General features: G+C 40.7%; 1 protein-coding gene across 2 annotated transcripts in view; it reads left to right on the top strand.

Moving 5' to 3' along the window:
• etv4 (ETS variant transcription factor 4) overlaps positions 1–18,486 on the top strand; it is a 41,638-nt gene extending 23,152 nt beyond the window's left edge. Inside the window, exons 1-9 of one of the 2 annotated variants that reach the window (XM_059324180.1) lie at positions 5,183–5,248; positions 7,156–7,285; positions 7,887–8,069; positions 8,703–9,160; positions 13,095–13,163; positions 13,816–13,863; positions 14,879–15,051; positions 16,958–17,059; positions 17,993–18,486. In XM_059324180.1, the coding sequence (XP_059180163.1) occupies positions 7,945–8,069; positions 8,703–9,160; positions 13,095–13,163; positions 13,816–13,863; positions 14,879–15,051; positions 16,958–17,059; positions 17,993–18,220 (1,203 nt within the window). In that variant the 5' untranslated portion in view covers positions 5,183–5,248; positions 7,156–7,285; positions 7,887–7,944 and the 3' untranslated portion in view covers positions 18,221–18,486. Of the gene's footprint in view, positions 1–5,182; positions 5,249–7,155; positions 7,286–7,886; positions 8,070–8,702; positions 9,161–13,094; positions 13,164–13,815; positions 13,864–14,878; positions 15,052–16,957; positions 17,060–17,992 lie in introns of those variants that run through there. The other variant, XM_059324179.1, reaches the window with a different exon arrangement.
• The last annotated feature ends 1,104 nt before the right edge of the window (positions 18,487–19,590 follow it).

The following is a 19,590-nucleotide window of genomic DNA, read 5'->3' as shown; positions in this document are numbered from 1 at the left end:
ATATTCACTGAAAATCAGACAGAACAGCAGGCTGTTTACACAGAGCTGAGAGGAGAGGACAGGAGAGGTTTTAAAAATGTGAATAGTTTAATATGTATAACATGTGGAGACTAATTTTACCCCCAATATTCGATACTTGTGAGCACATGGGAAAGTGCTGCATATGTCAATTTAATTTTATTCCAATTTAATCAGAGAAATTCAACTTGCGAAGAAATTTTTGAGTTGTTCCCACTTCTAGGCATGATAGTGCTAGTTCCCATAAAGATGCAGGAGTCATACATTGTAGAGCCACCGTGAGTAAAACGTAAAAAGAGCAAAAATCGTCCTAAAACGTGCCCAGTGCGGACAAACAACAACGCGCATGCCCGAAGCCTTTGCCCCTATCTGCAATTTGATTGGCTATTATCCGCGTATTGCGTCATTGTTTCATATTATGAAATCTGAAGGAGAAGAAGCAGCAGCTGCGGGAAAGATGGCGACTAACGCAAACAGTACAAGTTTAATAAAAGTCCGTCTTTCAGTAAATCGATTCATACATGAAATTATAAACATTGGTGCCCACCAGCCGCGGGAAGCTGTTATAAACCAAAGCGGTGTTAAAGTAAACCGTTGTAACGTGGAAGTGGTTCACCGCGGGAAAATAAATGGCGAACGTACTTGTTGCTACGTTACGTTACCCGCTAACAGTTAGCTTGTTAACGGCGACACCTTTTCGCTTTTCGTGTGTTTTATTAGTCCGAAGTGGCTTTTAGGACTTGGGTTATCTTTCTGAGAGGATTTACAAACATGAAAGCAGCTGGACAACACGGTACAAGTGGACTTCTTCGGTTAATGTTAGCCAAAATGACCGGGAACGACGTTAATGTACATCCGGGGAGTTGAGCAGCTCGAACAGGTATGTGCTCAGCCGGATTATCACCTGTGTACAACTGTGTTTGTGTGCAGTTATGTTTTGTTTTTGCATATGGCCAACAATGTTTTTCACCTCAAACCACCCAGAATCAATTATCATGAATAAGAATGAAAGACGCTTGTTTTGCTTAAAATCTAAGTTAGCATTAACAGGTAATTTTTGCGTATGGTTGAAATTATTTTTCAATCATTTATTCAACGCTGAATGTGATAGTATAGATTAATGTACTATATTAACCTCATTACAACACCCTAAAAGACCATGACTTAGCTTGCTTTTTTATTTAAGTACTATTATTGGAACTGGATGTTAGAATAATTCCTAAATTATTATATTTTAACAGTTGTCTGGTCAAAAGCCTATAATTGCTACATTTAAAAAAAAAAAATTAAATTCCCTTTTCTCTCTTCTCTCTTTTTACTATAGTTAGCTTTTGTCATGCTCCGTGTAAAGCTCCGAAAAATGTTAGACTGTATTGTTGTTGTTTTTTAAATTAAGGATGGTGTGTTCACCTGTGTGTTAAAAGCAACAACAAAAAAACAAAACATGGGTTATATGCAAAGGTTGAATTTCCCTATCAAGGATTAATCTTGGTACTGGATGTTAGATTAATTCCCAAATTATGGTTTTAGCCACACAAGCAGCCAGATGATATATATTAACATTTGTTTTTCTTGTTTGTTTGTTGAGTAAAATGTCTCATCAGTTATTGGATGGATTGCTGTGTAATTTGGATCAGATATTCGTGTCTTTGGAGGAATATTGATGAAATAAAAAGATTTTTTAGAGAGCACAAAGCAGATTCTCAGCATTTCTCGGTCTGCAAGTCAACCTTTGAGAGTGTACAGACACAGCTTTGTAAGAGCAGAATTAGATTTGTGCAGTATTGTGAGCCAAACAGATGCTTTGAGCATGCAAAGGGACTAATTGAAATAACGTCAGAGATCCTCTGACTTTCCTCTAGCATCACCCCATCAGGTCGTTTTATTTGTTAGATAGACTTGCCAAGGTAAACCAGAATTGGAATCCTTGTTTTTAATTTAATACTGTGCTGTCAGCTTTTTTATTTCCATCAAAGTGTTTAGTGCCCACGAAAAAAAATGCACCCAAACTCAGTCTGAGAAAGCCAAACATATCACTGCGTGCAGAACTTTAAAATTGCCATGAAAGTATAGGTTATGTCTTACATATATTGCATGTGTTGACAGTCAAATACTTTTAAATTACACTGTTGCTTTTCCTTATTACGCCTCCCTCTTACCACAATGGAGCCATGTATTCAGCAAGACAACTAATGTCATTTGCAAGCCATTTGAATCAATAGGTGCCTTTTTAACCTTTAAAACCATTGTGGCATAATTGGCATCCTTGTTTTTATTGATCCGTCACCACATAAGGGATCAATTGGCAAGAGTGGAAGAGCCAGGTGTAGCCTGTCACACACTTGCTTTTAGTGTGTCTGTGCAGCATACTGAGGCCTCACGCCGCTTGGCCTGCACATGTACAATGCACATCATGCGAGATAAGAACCAGATCTCGAGATAGCCCTGAGATGGTTCCTGTAAGAGTACGACTTGAATCTTATTTGTATGATTGGACCCTTAAGTGTATATTTACGTTACGCACTCATGTTCTTCAGTTTAGCAAGATCCAGTCACCCTGTTTGACACTGGGGCTGATGTCCAATGAGTTATCGTGAGCGAGGCTGTCATGTGTTGCAGACTTCCAGAGGCTTAAGACTTGGCCATGTCGCACATAAACATCCAATGTAAGACTCTCCAGATCCACTGCTGTCTTCAGATTGGATTTCCCTACACAAGGGCCTTTAATGGTAGGAAATATTCTGTCTAAAATAAGATGGGGGAGTTCATAGTGAGGTCTTGTCACACCGCTTGGAACGGCTCATTCACGAGTGGTATTAAAAAATTTTGATTGCTATAAACAGGAGTTTAATCCCCTGATTTATTCTCTTTCAGTGCTAGTATAGTTTCTTGTAATAAGTGTAAAAATCTTGACTTTCACAGTGAATAATTAATATTGCAATACTGCAATCTTAATACATCAGGACAGTCATTATCCATGTGCAAACCAAATCTTTTTGCACAAGCTGTTATAGTTTATCTCTCTGTCAGCGCTGTTTGTGTTTTTTAGCAATCCCATAGGAATCCATTAGTGTTTCCCGACATGTTCACACTACCCTCGTATGGCTCAGCTGAGGGGCCCATTGTGTAGGGAAGAGTGTGTGTGTGTGTGTGTGTGTGTGTGTGTGTGTGAGTGAGTGAGGGGGGTGCCATCCCTGCTCCTGCGATTTGTTTGTGGTGGGTGTCTGTTGAATGGGACACCCCCTATGTAATGATCCCTCTACTTCCTAAAGCACTCAACCATGACCATCACCTTTCACCCTGCATCCTCCCCCTGTAAGAGCCAACATTTACATATGTAAAAGTCCATCTCCACCCTGCCTTTAGCTGGGGGTCATCCCTATACGCAGAGCTCAGAATAGGGAGTGAATGGGAGACCACAAAGAATGCCACAAAATAAGGAAGGAGGAGATAAGACAAGTTTGGATTGAGGAATGAGCCTTTGACCTTATCAGTTTAGGAAGTGCTGGGAATCTGCCACGCTCCGCCCCGTGTTGAATGAGAAAGTGAACGTATTATCCACAGGAGCGTGCATGCTCAGGCACACACGTACAAACTCACATATACTTTACCGTACAGCCTTCTGTGTTATCTCAAAATTGTCTGTTTTAAAAAGGCAACAGCTATTGTGTACTGTATCTGTCTTTCGACTTCTAAACACCTTTCAGGGTCCTTCACACTGTGCTTAAGTTCATGAACCGACCCCTTCTCTGCTCTGTGTGGAAAAGAAACTATGAAATATGAGGATCTCTGTAAAAGGGTGATGTAACATTTAACAAAGCAGTTAGTGGAGGTCATATTGCCCCCAAATAAAAGCAGGAAGAGACGGGAACCTGAAGAACATAACTCTCCCTGGATCCGTTTACAAGACTGCCACCACCTTATAAACTGTAGCAGCAAATTTGACATCATTTGGACAGGGAGATTTACTGTGATATACCAGAGAGTTTGTAATAGTTGGTGGAGTCCAGAAGTTTTTTATTTAAGGACTATTCTTGGAACTGGATGTTGGATTAATTCCCAAGTAGTGTTTTTGCCACGCTAGCAGACAGAAATATATATTATATATGGCGATTCTCTTGACTTTTCCTTCAGCACGACCAATTACAATAAATAAATCCATTGAATCTATTTCTCTAGCGCCCCCATTAGGTAAATTTTTTATTTTTCAAGGTAATGCCAGTGTTAGACCCCAGTGTTGTTTTTCTTTCTTTTTTTTTGTTGTTGTTAAGAATATAAAACTATATATAACACCCTTGTTATATATGTAAATGTTAAAAACAAATTTGTAAAATATCAATCATGCTGTCAATTCTTGGTCAGAAAACTGAAGATACCAATATAGATTGAAATTGTCATAGAGTAGCAGACTAACTTTGTAGGTGGCAACATCTGGTGGCGAACTCGTTGCAGCTGTGCACAGCTACGCAGCAAAAGCTCAGCCAGAGAGGTCAGAGATCAAAGTAAGCACTCTACAGATATTGAGTGTCATCGACAAATGATTTTTCTCTTACTGTGGTCGAGTTTGGGTTCTGATTTTGTCCTGAAGTATTGGCTTTTGTGACAGTGTTGTCATGCTGGAGTTCAGCCTCAGAGAGCCACTGGTATGACTGTAGACACTAAATCTTTTTAAAATTAGATAATTAATCAAAATCAAATTTTTCAATTTTCTCTTCAGTTCATACTAATTCCAGCTCCTGAATCAGAACATCAACCGTCTCTATCTAATTGGAAACGCAAGCAACAGCAATCACACTCTCAGGCAAATACACAAACACAAAAAGCTGTCTGATGCTCATTTACCAGATTAATTAATATTCCAGAAAGGTCACACACAAATAGCTCAAACACACACACACAAGCACAGACAAAGACCCTGCACACACAGCTGACGCCGTTCCCAGGCAGGACTGTTTGAAATGGAACATCCTCATAAACCAAGAGCCACATCAAGGGAAATATTCCTTCCAATCGCATTAGTGGCTCTACTTGGCTGCGCCGTGAGTGTACACTCTCTAAGGATTGTTTGCAGTTCATGACCATGGCAGAGAAAGGGGGGGAATGTCAATAGACAAACACACACTAGTATTATTAGAGCAGCAGTCATGTGCCACCCTCTGTGTACTAGCAGACGAGCTGTCGGAGACTTAGCGGAGGCTGGAATCCCATCGCGTCTGTCTGGGAAATCTGGGTAAATGCTCTCTAATCCTGTTGATCCTCCGCTAAAGCCAACACTTCCTCACCTGCCTGCCTGCCATGGGAGAGTGACTTCAGACCAAAAATAGGAAGGTTATGATGATGAGTAGCACTGTTTTAATTGTACGACACAGTTTGTCATTTTTTGCATCGTCTAGAAAGACAAATCAGAATCCAACGTTGAACTAAATGTCTGAATAGCAATTGGATGGATCAAAGCAGAAAGAAGCCTCAAACCTGTACTTTCTCATGTACTTTCTGTACTTTTTCATCCCTACTTACTTGTTACCATTTTGGATATCAATTGGAAGCTGTACTTTTTGTAATGCATGTAAAAATACAAAAAGGAACTAGGACAGGCTGCAGCTAAAACAAATTCCTGTCACTTTAACGTCTATAAATGATTGGAAAGTACTGAAAAATGCCCAAGTGACGTCTTATATTTGCTAGTTTTGTCTGACTAAGAACTAGTTAATCAACAAATTGCTGTATTTTAGAAACAGCTTTCAGGCTACACTGAGTATTTTCCTTTATAAATGACTCAAACAATCAGAAGTCATAATTTTCTTTAAACTTTTTGTTGATTGACTAATCAAGTCAGTACTAAATAAAAACCCTTTTAAATCTTTTAATTCCAACTCTGAGACCTGAGACAGCTCATCAAGGCTGTTTGTGGTTTATGTCACTATAATCTCTTCTCACTTTTTGTTCACTCTATACTGCCTCCTTCATTTTTTTCACTTTCTATTCTTTCGCCTTGGTGGAGCAGTCATCTCTCGCCTTATTCAGTCAGCCAGACATTTTTCTCCTCCTTTTTTGTGAATGGACGACAGTATGTAATTACCTGGGCTGAGCTTTCAGTGTGGCCTGCTCCGTCAGCTCCACACCCACTGCAGACACACACAAATACACATTTTAGCATACACACAGTCAGAAGCGTGCACGTAGATGCAGACTAGCCGAGATTTCTAATAAACACACACACAAATGCACACTTACACTCATGCACGCACATAAATACAGGCCTCCCCAGCTGGAAGTGCACAGCTGCTGCTGTTTACCCTGTCGGGACCAGAAAAACATCCTGTACAGTTCTCCGGGTGAAAACCTCCCCTCACATAATAAACACAAGCCCTCGGCACAGTTTGAAGCTCCACTTTGGGTGGTTTTTGTGGCCATCAAGGCAAAGGTTCCCTTCAGCAGTCCAGCTTGATAGACAGTTTGGTGTGCTGGATGTTGAGTGGATGCCTTGGGGGGGCAGAATGAAATTGCAAAAAAAAGTTGCTTAATATTTTGGACTCTAAGGGTATACGTGGCATTATCAGGTTCTCCCTGTCAACCTCTGCACTCAAAGGCAAAAAGCAAAGCTTACAAGCGATTGCTAACATCTGGATACCAATAGGAAAGAATGCAGGGACACAGAATCAGTGTATATGCTGTTCTAACAGAGGTGTGACATTTGCTTTCATCAGTCCACAGACATCTCTTTGGCCCGTAGAGTTGTTTAGCTTTAAGCTTGACTTTGACAGAGGAAGTTTTGGCTGCTGTTGTGTCTGGAAGAGTGAAGAAAAGTGGGCGAGGACACTTTGGGCTTCCAAATGACTGCTGGAATGCAGTCGTGTGTGAGCGTGTGTGTTTTTGTGTGCCTCTTCTCCTCAGTGTCTACGTGTGTTTATACGTGTCTGTCTGCTGCCCTGTGTTTTGCAGCTGACAGTCACTTAAGCATTTTGGCTGGCATGTAAAAGAGATTCCTGTGCAGACAGAAGTATTTGCTTTGTGTTTGAGCTTAACGACAGTAGTATCGGGGCAGGGCTGAATGAGAAAAGGATATACAAAGCCCACAATGTGTGTGTGTGCGTGTGCCAACTCTCATCTCTGTTTTCTGTTTCCCGTCTTTCGTAGCGGTGGCATTTCACAGCCCTCCAGTCACTATCAAGAAGGAACCGCAAAGCCCGGGCTCCGACCCCAGCCAGTCCTGTAGCCACAAGCAGACCTTCACCTACCCCAGTGGAGAGCAGTGCCTTTATGCCAGGTAAACCGTGTTTCAAAGGTCCAGTGAACGCAAATTACAAAACAAAAAACAGATTTTTACTTTCTCTAGTCATATCTCTAAAAACAATCAAATCATAACTTGTATTGCTATTTTTCTTCACACACAGTTGGTTTATTTTCCTTCCCCTCAGTTTTAGTATCCAGATAAGAGCAAAGAGGAGGCTTGTCATTTCCTCTTAATTCTTGTCTCTACCAGGCTTCCTTTAAGCCTTTTTTTAGCTCTTATTTTGAAATTTTTTTATTTTATTTTATTAGGGCACTGAGACATGGGCTGATTTATTCGAGTGTCTGTTTACTGGCATCCTTATTTTCCAAGAACAGAACAAATAAAACCATTAGTACTCTATTTTACCATTCACCATCACAACAGTCTTCCTTGTCCAGTGACCCAGCCCTGGTCAGCGGTCATGCATAAGTCAGCACAGCTAAAACACTGACCACATGTTATTGACCACCAAACCTCCACCAAAGAACTCCCATTAGCTCTGTTTGTTGTATTGACCCTCCCGAGTGCGACCCTGCTGTTACGTGCATTTATGCATGGATGCATGGCCTCATGAGTGTGTTGGTGTTTTTTACAGTGCCTATGAGCAGAAAAGGGCTGCAGGAGGGGCCAAGAGCTCCTGCCCAGGGACCCCCATGTCTCCTATGCAGCAGCACTACTCCCCGAAACCTGCCACGGCCGGACGGCCCGACGCTGGCTACATGAACCCTGCTGCCACCTCCCAGCCACTGCCCAGCAACAGTTACCCCATCAACGCCAGGTGACACAACACACAAGTCTTAGCAGCAGCTGTGATTGATATTTTACTATTACTTTTCAGGAAATCATTCTATTAACCAACGCAGCAAGTGGTCTGTAAAAAGTAGGGTACAGATACTTTTAGACACTGACCAAACTGCCCCTAAAGCATAGAGTATCTGAAAACGCCTTGTCATTCAGGATCAAATTTCAGTTTTGAAGGAGTAAATCTTATCAGCGTCAGCAAGCCAATGAGCATGCAGCATGCTTGTTCCAGAAATCAGATTATGCTGGTGATTAGCTGTCTAGCATTACATCTTTTAGATGTGGAGGCATGCACGTACCTTGACTTTTATAAGTATTGTACATTTTTGAAAGATTTCCAGCGTGATAAATGCAGGGCAGGTGGTTATTTGCTGTTGATAGAACTGTAGACATTGTGGTCATATGCACACATTACACAAAATGTATTTTTTTATGATTAAGCTAAAAACTTCTATCAAGTTTGTATGTTGAAAATGCAAAAAAAAAAGTGCATCTATAATCCGCTGTATAATTCTGATAACAACACACAAGGTAATATTTTGCATATGTTGCATATTGCATTAACTACTATATGAAATCCTAAAATGAGCTGCTATATTTCCTCTCTCAGCTCCAGGTATCAGGCCCCTTCAGGAGACCCCATGTGCCCCCAGTTCCCACCACCAGGCCAGGCCTTTCAGCGCATGCCATCTGCCCCAGCGGGGCATGGCTGCAGTGGAGCTGGTGGAGGCGGGGGTGGAGGGCCGGGAGGCGGAGGTGGTGGCGGCGGCGGAGGAGCAGCGGGTGGTGGTGGAGGAGGAGGTTACCATCGACAGCACTCCGACCCCTGCATGCCCTACCTGCAGCAGAGCTTTAAGCAAGAATACCTAGACCCGTTGTACGAGCGGGCAGCTCAGATGGCGGGGCCTGGCCACGGGAGCGGACCGGGACACGGGCACGGACCTCACCCTCACCCCCATCCTCACCCCCATCCCCACCCACATCCACACTCACACCCGCATCCACACAGGTTCCCACCAGCCCACATGATGGTGAAGCAGGAGCCCACAGACTACACCTACGAGCCTGGTGAGTGAACAGACCAACATCATTACAGTATAATTACCTCCATGATGCAGGAAAATTCAATGGGTCTTAAATTCACATAAAGTGGGTGAACTATGTCAATGGACAATGGGCCTCGTGCAAGTATGAACATGTTTGTGGTGAGTTAAGATGAGAATACAAAATTTGTGTTGAGTCTATTGAGTCTATCTTCTATAAGACCAGAAGTGAAAATACTCCTCATTCTCTTAGGCCCAAGGTGACACGTTTCCCAAACAACAGTCCAAAACCCAAACACATTCAAACAGAAAAGCAGCAAATCTCACATTTGAGGAGCCATAAGCAGAAAATGTTTAACAGTTTTTTGTTTTACAATGAATCAATTTTGCAACAATTACCTTGCAAGGAAACAAGGTGTATTACTACATAAACACCTCTTGGAAATGTGTGTGTTTTGGATTGTAGAGAGGCATAGAAAAATTAGACCTTAAATCATTTTTATTTAATTTAGCAAATATGTTATGTACCTGTGAACTGAAACTAGAACTTTGACAATGGTTGAGATTATTTCTAAGGATTATTTGGCAATGCAATGTGCCTCAGAAAAGGCCCTTTGAAGACAAACCCTCCCCTGTGTGCAAAGCTAACTCAAGAACAAAATGTCCAAAAGGCAAACAAACTTCTTCACTGTATCTAGACTCCTACCCGACTCCCTCCCTGCCTCCAAAACTCCTCCTTTCAACTCCCTGACACTTTGCAAAGAAAAGAAGGAAAAAAAGTATTTTTCTTGCTGCAGCTACACTCCCTCCCTCCTTCCTTACCCTCCTCCCTCCCTCCCTTCACCGCTCTCTGTGAGGGAGAGGCAGAGGAATTTCATTGAGAAAATGGAGGGCACTGGAAAGACTAGAGTCCCTGGTGGAGTGCTCCAGGGTCTCAGGTTGCACCAGCGGCTTCCTTTTTCTGCAGGCAGATGAACTCATAATGGAAAAATGAGCGTGGCCGCAGTAACCCGAACCTCTCACTGGCTGGGCTTTGGGAGATGGTGAGAGGAGGGGGTGGGGGTGGGGGGTGATGGTGGGTACAGGGTGGGGTAGCCAGCGCAGGCGCTTCAACAACAAACTCAACCACTGGAGAGCACAGAAACCAGAACCAGCTCCTCTGCCTGCCTCTCTGAATTTAAAACAACAAGGAGTGAGAAATATAACACTCACCATACATTGTGTCCTCGTTCACCTGTATTAAAGCTGCTATAGGACAGAAAAGCTATTGTTGAGAGTCCCACAGGTCCTACATGGATGGCTACAAAGCATGCCTTCCAGCACTGAAACCAGCATACTTTATGCATAATAAAAACCCTAGAAAAAGTGACCTAATTCTTTACTCTCTTTGTTTTTATACTCACACCTTTGATAAGGGAACCGGATTGTACTGACATGGAATCGTACGACCTTGAGAAAGAAAGTTAGAGAGAACAAAAGGATGTTTTTTCTGTGGATAGCTGCTGGGAGGAAGAGAAAGTTTAATTTGGTGGGGTTTCCTTGGAAGTGTCTCTGATATGAGTTTGACCAACTGCAGAGGCGGATCAGATGTGAGAGATCAGAGTTTATCGTTCGTTCGTAGACAGTTATACAACACACCACACGTTTCATGAGATAATACACGGGGACAGGAACCGAAAATCTTAGGGAGGGTGACCTACTTGTCACCTTTCAGTGAAAAGTAACATAATTGTCAATTCAAAATAGGTCATTGTATAAGCTGAGATGTCAAGCTTTAGAATGTTAATTGGCTTGATATGGTCAAGTTTATCTGTTTTTAGGGAATGACCTTGCAAGAGCTTTTTTTTTTCTTTTTGTGGTTGTGAAATAATTACATCATATCTCAGCCCTGCCTATTTATTTCCCAAACAGCTGCTGTTTATAGCACTGTGTGTATGAAAATATTGCTGTATGTAGAACACATAAACAAAGCAATTTATTTTTTAAAAGGGATTAGTCATGGGATTCCAGGTAGCCTTTAAAAGTCCAATTAAAACATCAGGAAAAAATGGGAAACCTTAATCCACAGCCAGTTAAATTGACGAATGTAAATTCAATTTGCAGACCCGGTAAAAAATATTGTTCCTTTCAGGCAGTTAATTAGATAATTTGTGTTCAAAGAGCTTTTGTATGAATGCACCCTGTAAACAAAACATTAATAAGGTTCATGAATACAGATTTGCAAAATTAATGATTGTTGTTTACTTGGTGCTGATTTATGAAGTCATTTGTTTGAAAGAAATGCTGTCTCAAACTGTAAGGTCATGGGTGTGTAATGGGGAAATGGTACTGGAGCGTACAAAAGAGGTGTATTGAAGTAAAGACAACACCGTCAGTGTTTTCTTTTAATGTGTACGATGTGAACAATGAAAGCCAAATGCCACAGTCCCATTTTAAAAGCAGGCTGGAGAATGAGACTCCTAGTTTCACATACAAATTGGCATTCCACCACTTAATCACTGCTATTGTGTCGCATACAAGACACAAAATGGTCATGCCACTCAGTGCACAATTAACCCTGCTGCTCTCACACCCAATCTACCCATCGCTCCCTGGTGGGAGCCTGCCATTGCTGGCAGACATATTATTTACAGTATGATCGAGTGCTGCTGCCCCAGAATGGAGGGTTTGATTTTCCCCAGTGGCATCTTATCACAGTCACAGTGCTGCAGCTGCATTCCCCAGGAGTGAGTCACGTCCAGAGCCAGAGGCAAAGAGCTGCACCTTTCAGTTTTTATACTCCTGCTCGTCTCGTTCAAACAGTTGACAGACAAACACATATTGAATAATCAGTGTCACACCTTTATTTTTTTGCACAGACAAAGAAAAAGATACAAACAACACACAAAGGTGACAGGATGTGAAGCACAAAACTCTTGGCACCACTCCTCGCATTTAAGAACTCATTAAATATGTTCCAACTTGCAGCCAGTTTTGCTTAAAGGTTTATGAGGAGAAATATAAAATCTATTCTGGAGAATGCACCTACAGTCAGTAGTGCCCAGATAAAGTGCAGACACAGTATACTGTACCACTTTTCTAGTCTGGTGAAGGTGCTTGCTCATAGCCTAAAAATACCACCAGAGACAAGAGAAGTGATATGATGAATGCAGCGTTCGTCCTTGCAATGCTCGGGGTGATCACACAAAATATCCATATCATACACACACTTTCTCGATCTCATATCGGCTTAGTAAGCAGTACATTTGGGATTTATTCACTCAAAGTGAGTCATTATTCTTCAACAATTAACCCCCTGTGAGCCGTTTCCATTCTGCGGCTTTAATCAATGGTTGATAAAGTGCACAGAATCTTATTTTCTGTTTTTTGTAAAATGATTTTATGATGAGTTTATTCAGAGAATTAATGGATGGATAAATGGACATTCTTCACCAATTTCTGGTATTTTGATTTTTCTCTTTGACAATTCGGACCTGTTTTAGGAGTCATGTGCATTTTTTCCACTAATAGATTGTATATTTCATTCCTTTGAAGTGATTTTGAGTTCAAAATCAATATACAGTCATGGAAAAATTATTAGACCATTGTTTTCTTAAATTTCTTGTTAATTTTAATGCCAGGTACATTTGTTTGGTGAAAATATAATGATAACAACGAAAATAGCTCGTTAGAGTTTAATTTAAGAGCTGATATCTAGACATTTTCCATGGTTTTGTTGACGATAAACAAAATCATTATCAAGAAAACCATGGAAAATGGTTAGAAATCAGCTCGTAAATTAAATTCTAATGAGCTATTTTTGTTGTTATTATTGTTATTGACTGTATGTTTTAATGACAAGGTAAGATAATGAGGGCCTCATTTTCTTACCTTGTCATTAAAATATATTGAGTTTACTGCCGTAAAACTGAATCAATAAACAGAAATTTGACCTGTAGGTCTTTGTTTTTCTGTTCCAGATGTGCCTGGATGTCCCTCTATGTACCACCACAATGAGAGCTACCCAAACCCCCAGCACAGCAATGAAGGTAATATAACTTTTATTGCCATAACCTTTTTAGAGGCCTCTGCCAAATTACAGGTTTTCAGAAGAAGGAATCATAGTATTTTTATTGCATATATCCAATCTCCTCCTCTCTGATGCTTTATCTACATTGAGCCTTCACTGGTCAGAGCTCTGCGGTCATTGGCTAACCGGCGTAGAGTATCCGTGTTTCCATTGGCTAACCAGTGGTGTGTCTATGTTTCCATTGGCAGAGGCGCTCGCCTCACCCCTGCCTCAAGAATCCTTGAATAAACATAACTCCTGGAAAAAGCACAGCATTACCCCAGGAAATAAAAGAAAAACAATCTTTCCCTTCACTTGCATTGTTTGTTCCACCATTTTAAGTAATTCAAATTCTTATTCACCAATTATATTAAAAAAATAGGTGATTTAGAATGATTTCTGAAGGCCCAAAAGATGTTACAATGATCCTGAAAATGGAATCAAAGATCCATTTCTCTTTCAAATCCTCTCCCTGTCACCAAAGTGCTAATATTGTAGAAGTAAAGTACATTGGCTTAACGTTATTCAAGCGTGGTATTCAAAGTTTGGCAAAGATCCCAAATAAACAACCCAGTTGTGCTCAGGTCAAGGCCCCTTGAGTCTCATAACACAATTCTCCCTTTGTCTCCCAGGCTATCTGTTTGAAAATGACTCCCGTGTGGTGCCAGAGAAGTTCGAAGGTGAGCCTGCTGTACCTGTAATCTACCTGCATTCACACACAATTTCATTTGCACGCCACAATCCACTTGGCGAGGTGTAAGCTGGATGACAGCAGAAACTCTATATACCGGACTATCATCTTATATCGAAGGCAGGGATCCTTGCGTAAGAGGTACATGGGTCTTTGTGTACTCCGAAGCTTTAGTTAGTAGGTTTGGTTTCTCCGCACACACGATGTAGGGCTCCTCTGTCACGGTGAGAAGAGGGACAAGCAGCAGTTTCCCATGGTGTTGGTGTTGGTGATTGACGCTAAAGGAGATTGAGTGGAGAGCCTGAGGGTGTCAGCACTGGTTGAACCAGTGAAGTGTGCAAGTTCTCAGAGAGACAACAGCGGTAACTTAGCTGAGCTTCTCAGGTTCCTACACTTGTGTACAACATATCCAGTATCCAGTAAACAAGCAAGAACCAATCAGTGTCTGTTTACCCACATATTGCTTAAGCCAGTATTAGTAATCATTTATTGTTGTTGTTCAGGAGTAGAATGCATCTTCTTCTTCCTTTTAAATATCCATGTGCTTTGTATTAGTTTACAGTTTTTTTCCCCTCAGTGCCCCAAAAAATGTTCCTGTTTCCATCTCAACTGCCACACTGCTGCCCTTTTAGTGGTCAATTTGATAAGCCGTAGCTAATGAGCATTTGATTCAGTTTACGTCAGTATGCAAACATGAAACATCAAGATTAGATGGCCTAATGATGTATTGGCCCTGCTAGAATTCAAGAGACTTCCCAGCTGTTTAGCCGGTCAAAATGTCCTTGTTTGTACATGTAATATAAGAGCCATTTTTTAAAGATTGCATTAGATGAATGTGCTGAAAATGGATCAAATAACTACAATTGAGGAAACAAAGACGTTTCAGTCATAATAATAAGATGGTCAGATTCAGTTACACCCCGTCCATTTGTAACCCAAAGAAAGCATTTGTGATGGTAGCCTCTAACCTCGCTGACCTCCAGTCTCCTCTCTCGTCTCTTCAGGTGAGGTGAAGCAGGAGGGAGGTGGTGTTTTTCGCGAGGGCACACCTTACCAGCGCCGCGGCTCTTTGCAGCTCTGGCAGTTCCTGGTGGCCCTGCTGGACGACCCGGGCAATGCCCACTTCATCGCCTGGACCGGCCGCGGCATGGAGTTCAAACTCATCGAACCTGAAGAGGTACAGCTGAGCCTTTTTTTCTTCTAATCAGAACAGAAAGTTGTTTTTCTTTTGAGACAATAATAACAGGAAAATGAGGTGTCCAGGCAGCCGAAGTCTTTCATAATCTGTTTCCACCAATGTGTTAAATAAGATCCTGGAAGTTGGCTGCCGAAAGGAGATTTATGTTCTTTTTAACCATACTTCATTATTGTCTTTTATATATAATGTCTGTCTTTAATCTGGACCTTGTCTGACATGTTTTCATTGACTGATTATAATGAGAAACTTTCTTATCTTGAAATAACGACTGACTGTACTTTGGTACTAAGTCATTTATCGAAGGTTTCTACTTGTTTTGCAACATTAAATCATTACTTTATGTTTCTGATTATAATGGTTTACAGGATCACCACAATTTGTTTATTAATACTAGCAGAAACATGCTTCCATACTTGCAGAATTTCATTGTATTTTTTCAGTATTTCAAACACAAATTACTGAATCTTATGTAAATTTTAATTGGCTTTAATACAGTCTTTTTGGTTGGGTTTGGCAGATATTAATGGTAATACACTGTATGCATTTAGGTCAGATGTTGGTGGCTGCTTCATGTGAATCCATACAACATTATTATCTCTATGTTCTCCACCATACTACACCATGTTTCTATTAAAACTAGTAATATTATCATCCTAAATGCTTGAATGAAAGAGACAGCATTTAAAAAGCACCAGCACTATTTTTAGTTGGTATTACTCTACGGCTCTAACCACAGATAATGGAGAAGTGTTGATAGAGATCACAAAGTTAATATAAATCTGATAACAGCGCAGGAGTTATTCTCGGAATGAATTTATGTTAGCAAGGTTTTAAGGCGCTACCTAGATTAGAGCGATTAGAAGCGAGATTTGGCCACTTTCCTCGTAGGTCTGTCCTCTGATCCATCTTCCATTAGTCCCCCATTCATTATTCAACACATGAAACGCTGGATTGATAAATGAAGGACAAGCGCTATCACAGAATCATCCAACACCCCCGTTCTCTCTCACCTCCTCACATTTCTGTAGTCGAGACATTTTTGCGATGTTTAAGTCTGCAGTTTGAATATCAGACAGCGTCCATTTAGGTGGGTCCTAATACGGATAGGTCTATACCGTGTTTTCCATTATCTTTTTACTGTACATTAAAAATGAATGGGGTAAGAGTTTTACAGGAGCAATTAGGGCTGAGAGCACACTCAGAGATCAAACAGGGCCTCTCTGGGATACAACCTGTCTCTCACTGAGTCATGAGTCCCCGTGTCCCCCTCCCCCAGCTTTACACTTTTCTTCCACTGTCTCAGATGTTTGTCAATATGAAGATCATTCACATGATTTGATTTACTTTCCCGTTGTTGTTGTTGTGTGTGTGTGTGTGTGTGTGTGTGTGTGTGTGTGTGTGTGTGTCTGTGTGTGTGTGTGTGTGTACACACACTAATTTCCTATCAGAGTTAGTGGTCCCCAGTCAGCTGAGAGTTCAATTTTGGGTTGGAGTGTATTTCATGGCCTGCCTCTGACAACCAGCCATGACTCTTATTTCACTGCGAACACTGTGGGACTCTGGTTGCATTCAAGTGGTAATGGGTTACATAAAAAGGAAGTGAATCCACATGTGGGGACTCGCCCTGGTTCTGGCATGTTGTCGCTGCTGTGTTAAAGAGCAGAGAGGACCCCTAGTGGTCACAGCGGGGAAATACACACAGCTTTGTGTTACGATTATGGAAATGTGAAATTTAGGAACAAAAATGGTCCCACAACACTTCTCCAGTGTGACGGGTATATTCTTAAGTATTTTAAGAGCAAATAACCACTCTCCTTTAATTGAACCTCACCAAAGCTCAGTAAGCTAGAAGTGTAACCACAGACATTTCCTCTTCTCCTCTCAGGTTGCCAGGCTGTGGGGCATGCAGAAGAACCGTCCAGCCATGAACTATGACAAGCTCAGCCGCTCTCTGCGCTATTACTACGAGAAGGGAATCATGCAGAAGGTACACCTTTTTATTTAAGTTTGTCATTTAAAATGTGTCCCATGTAATGTTTTCTCAAGTGTATGTATTCATAAACTGCAACAGGTTCACTTAAACTATAATACATTATAGTTTTTACCCTTTAGTTTACTGTTGCATAAATCTTAACTTGCTAAAGTTTTCTAACATTTAAACTCATAGTAAGATAACTCGAACAGGTCAACATGTTTGATGACACAAAAGGTTTTTACCGCAATCAACTATGTATGCAGTATGCATCTTTTGAAAATATATAATTTCTCGGGGATAATTTAACACTACGTATACCATAAACACATATATATATATATATATCAATTGTGTTACCCTGAAAAATGTCAAATAAATGCCAAAAAACACTATAGAATAACACATTGAGAATTGCAATGGTGTAGTATGTTTATAAGTGTAACACTTTTTTAAAGCCATAGCTTAGTATGCCTGTATTATAGTCTGTTGTCCATGTTGTCGATTTTCAAATTTTAAAATGTCTAAAAATGCTTAAAATGGCCCAAATTAGTCTGTTGATACATATTAGAGCATAATATGGGCAGAAATTAGAGAAAAACACCAAATCATAGGATGTCCATTAATGAAAGAGAAAAAAAAAGTCATCATTTTTGTCAAAAATGGTCAAATTTCAAAATGGCCCGAGATGCTTAAAAAGGCCCAATTATTGTATGTTCATACATGTAGTAGAAGTATAGATTTTCCACAAATTACAGAAAATGGATGTAGAAAATTTGAGGGGGAAAGAAGTCATTCTATAGCATGTCGATTTTTATCAAAAATGGTCAAAGTTTTAAATGCCTTAAAATGCTAGAAATTGCCCAATTATACTGAAAATGGTGAAAACGCACCATATTCTGGGATGTCCGTGGATTGAATTTGACCGTTGCTGGTTTCTCTCTGCAGGTGGCGGGGGAGCGCTATGTTTACAAGTTTGTGTGTGAGCCCGAGGCCCTCATCTCTCTGTCCTTCCCCGACAATCAGCGGCCCAGCCTGAAGGCCGAGTTCGAGCGCTACGTCAACGAGGAGGACACAGTGCCCCTGTCCCACCTGGACGAGGGAGTGCCCTACGCCACGGAACAAGCCCCCCAAAACATGGGCCCCCAGCCCTACTCCAAAGGCTACATGTACTAAAGCCAGCTCCCCTCTTCCTTTCTCCCCCACCTTCAGAAATCCTCCTGTTGTACCAACCCATCATCATACACGCCCTGAAACCCCATGCACCTCTTGCACATGCCCACCCTATCCACTTGTATATAAGGCTATGGTGTTTTTGTTTTAAATTAATCTCATTAGGGATTTTTTGTTTTGTTTTTAAGAGCTGCATTCCTCTCACATCTGAGGCCTATTCAATCCATAAACATGACTGTGGTTGAGGAGATTGCTTAATAAATACCCATAATACCCAAACTGAAGTTCAGACTCTTATTTCACATATTTTTCTTATGAGGCACATGTCTGTATTTTATAATTTGTCCCATATTTCACCACTTTCATGAGCGAGAAGGATTAAGGTATGGTAAGGTTTGTACAAGTCTAATTAGTGGACTGGAAGTCTAGTACCCTCAGGTTGAATGCACTTATTGTAAGTCGCTTTGGACAAAAGCTAAATGACATGAAATGTATGTAATGACTGAAATTTACTAAGGACATGCAGATAAGATAAATTAGAAAAAGGAAAAAATAAGAGCATCCAGTGTTTATCTGCAATGATCACATACACCAGGACTGAGATTTAAAGATGTGGTGTAGTTTGTCCAAACATGACAGAAAAACACCGTATTTTGGGAGGCGTGTGGGGTCGGCGACTCTGTAGAAGGCCGGAGCGAACTCGATCAGCCAGCGAGGGTCGATGGTGGTCACCTCCCGCATGTACTCTTTAGTGGTCAGCACTAACTCGTGGTCCACCAGCCTACAGGGAGGGAAAAATACACTTAATACTTTGACAGTTATTATTGCATTAATCTATATCCAAAAAAAACCCACACTAAAATGACAATTCGACATACTATTGACTATTATTTTTGTATACTTTAATGAATAAAAGATACTGTGACAGTAAGCCGCTGGCCAGAAATGAAAGAAAAACACTATTTTGAGATGTCCAAAAATGAGCAACTCAAAAAAAAGTCATACTATATAGCATGACGTTTTTTGTCAAAAAAGGTCAAATTTTAAAATGGCTGAAAATGGTTAAAATTTGTCAGTTATAGTCTGTTTATACGTGTAGAAGTATAGTTTGTCCAAAAGTAGCCAAAAAACACTATATTATGGGATGTGCAAAAATGAGCAACTCAAAAAAGTCATACTATAGCATGACGTTTTTTGTCAAAAATTGTCAAATTTTTAAATGGCTAAAAAGGCTTAAAATGGGTCAATTATAGTCTGTATATACATATAGTAGTATAGTTTGTCCAAAAGTAGCCAAAAAACACCATATTATGGGATGTCCAAAAATTAGCAACTCAAAAAAAGTCATACGTACGCATGACGTTTTTTGTCAA

This window comes from Centropristis striata, chromosome 21 (assembly GCF_030273125.1).
Source record: "Centropristis striata isolate RG_2023a ecotype Rhode Island chromosome 21, C.striata_1.0, whole genome shotgun sequence".
Lineage (NCBI taxonomy): Eukaryota > Metazoa > Chordata > Actinopteri > Perciformes > Serranidae > Centropristis > Centropristis striata.
Note: the sequence above shows the minus strand (reverse complement) of the source record. Positions and strands in the feature narration are given on the sequence as shown.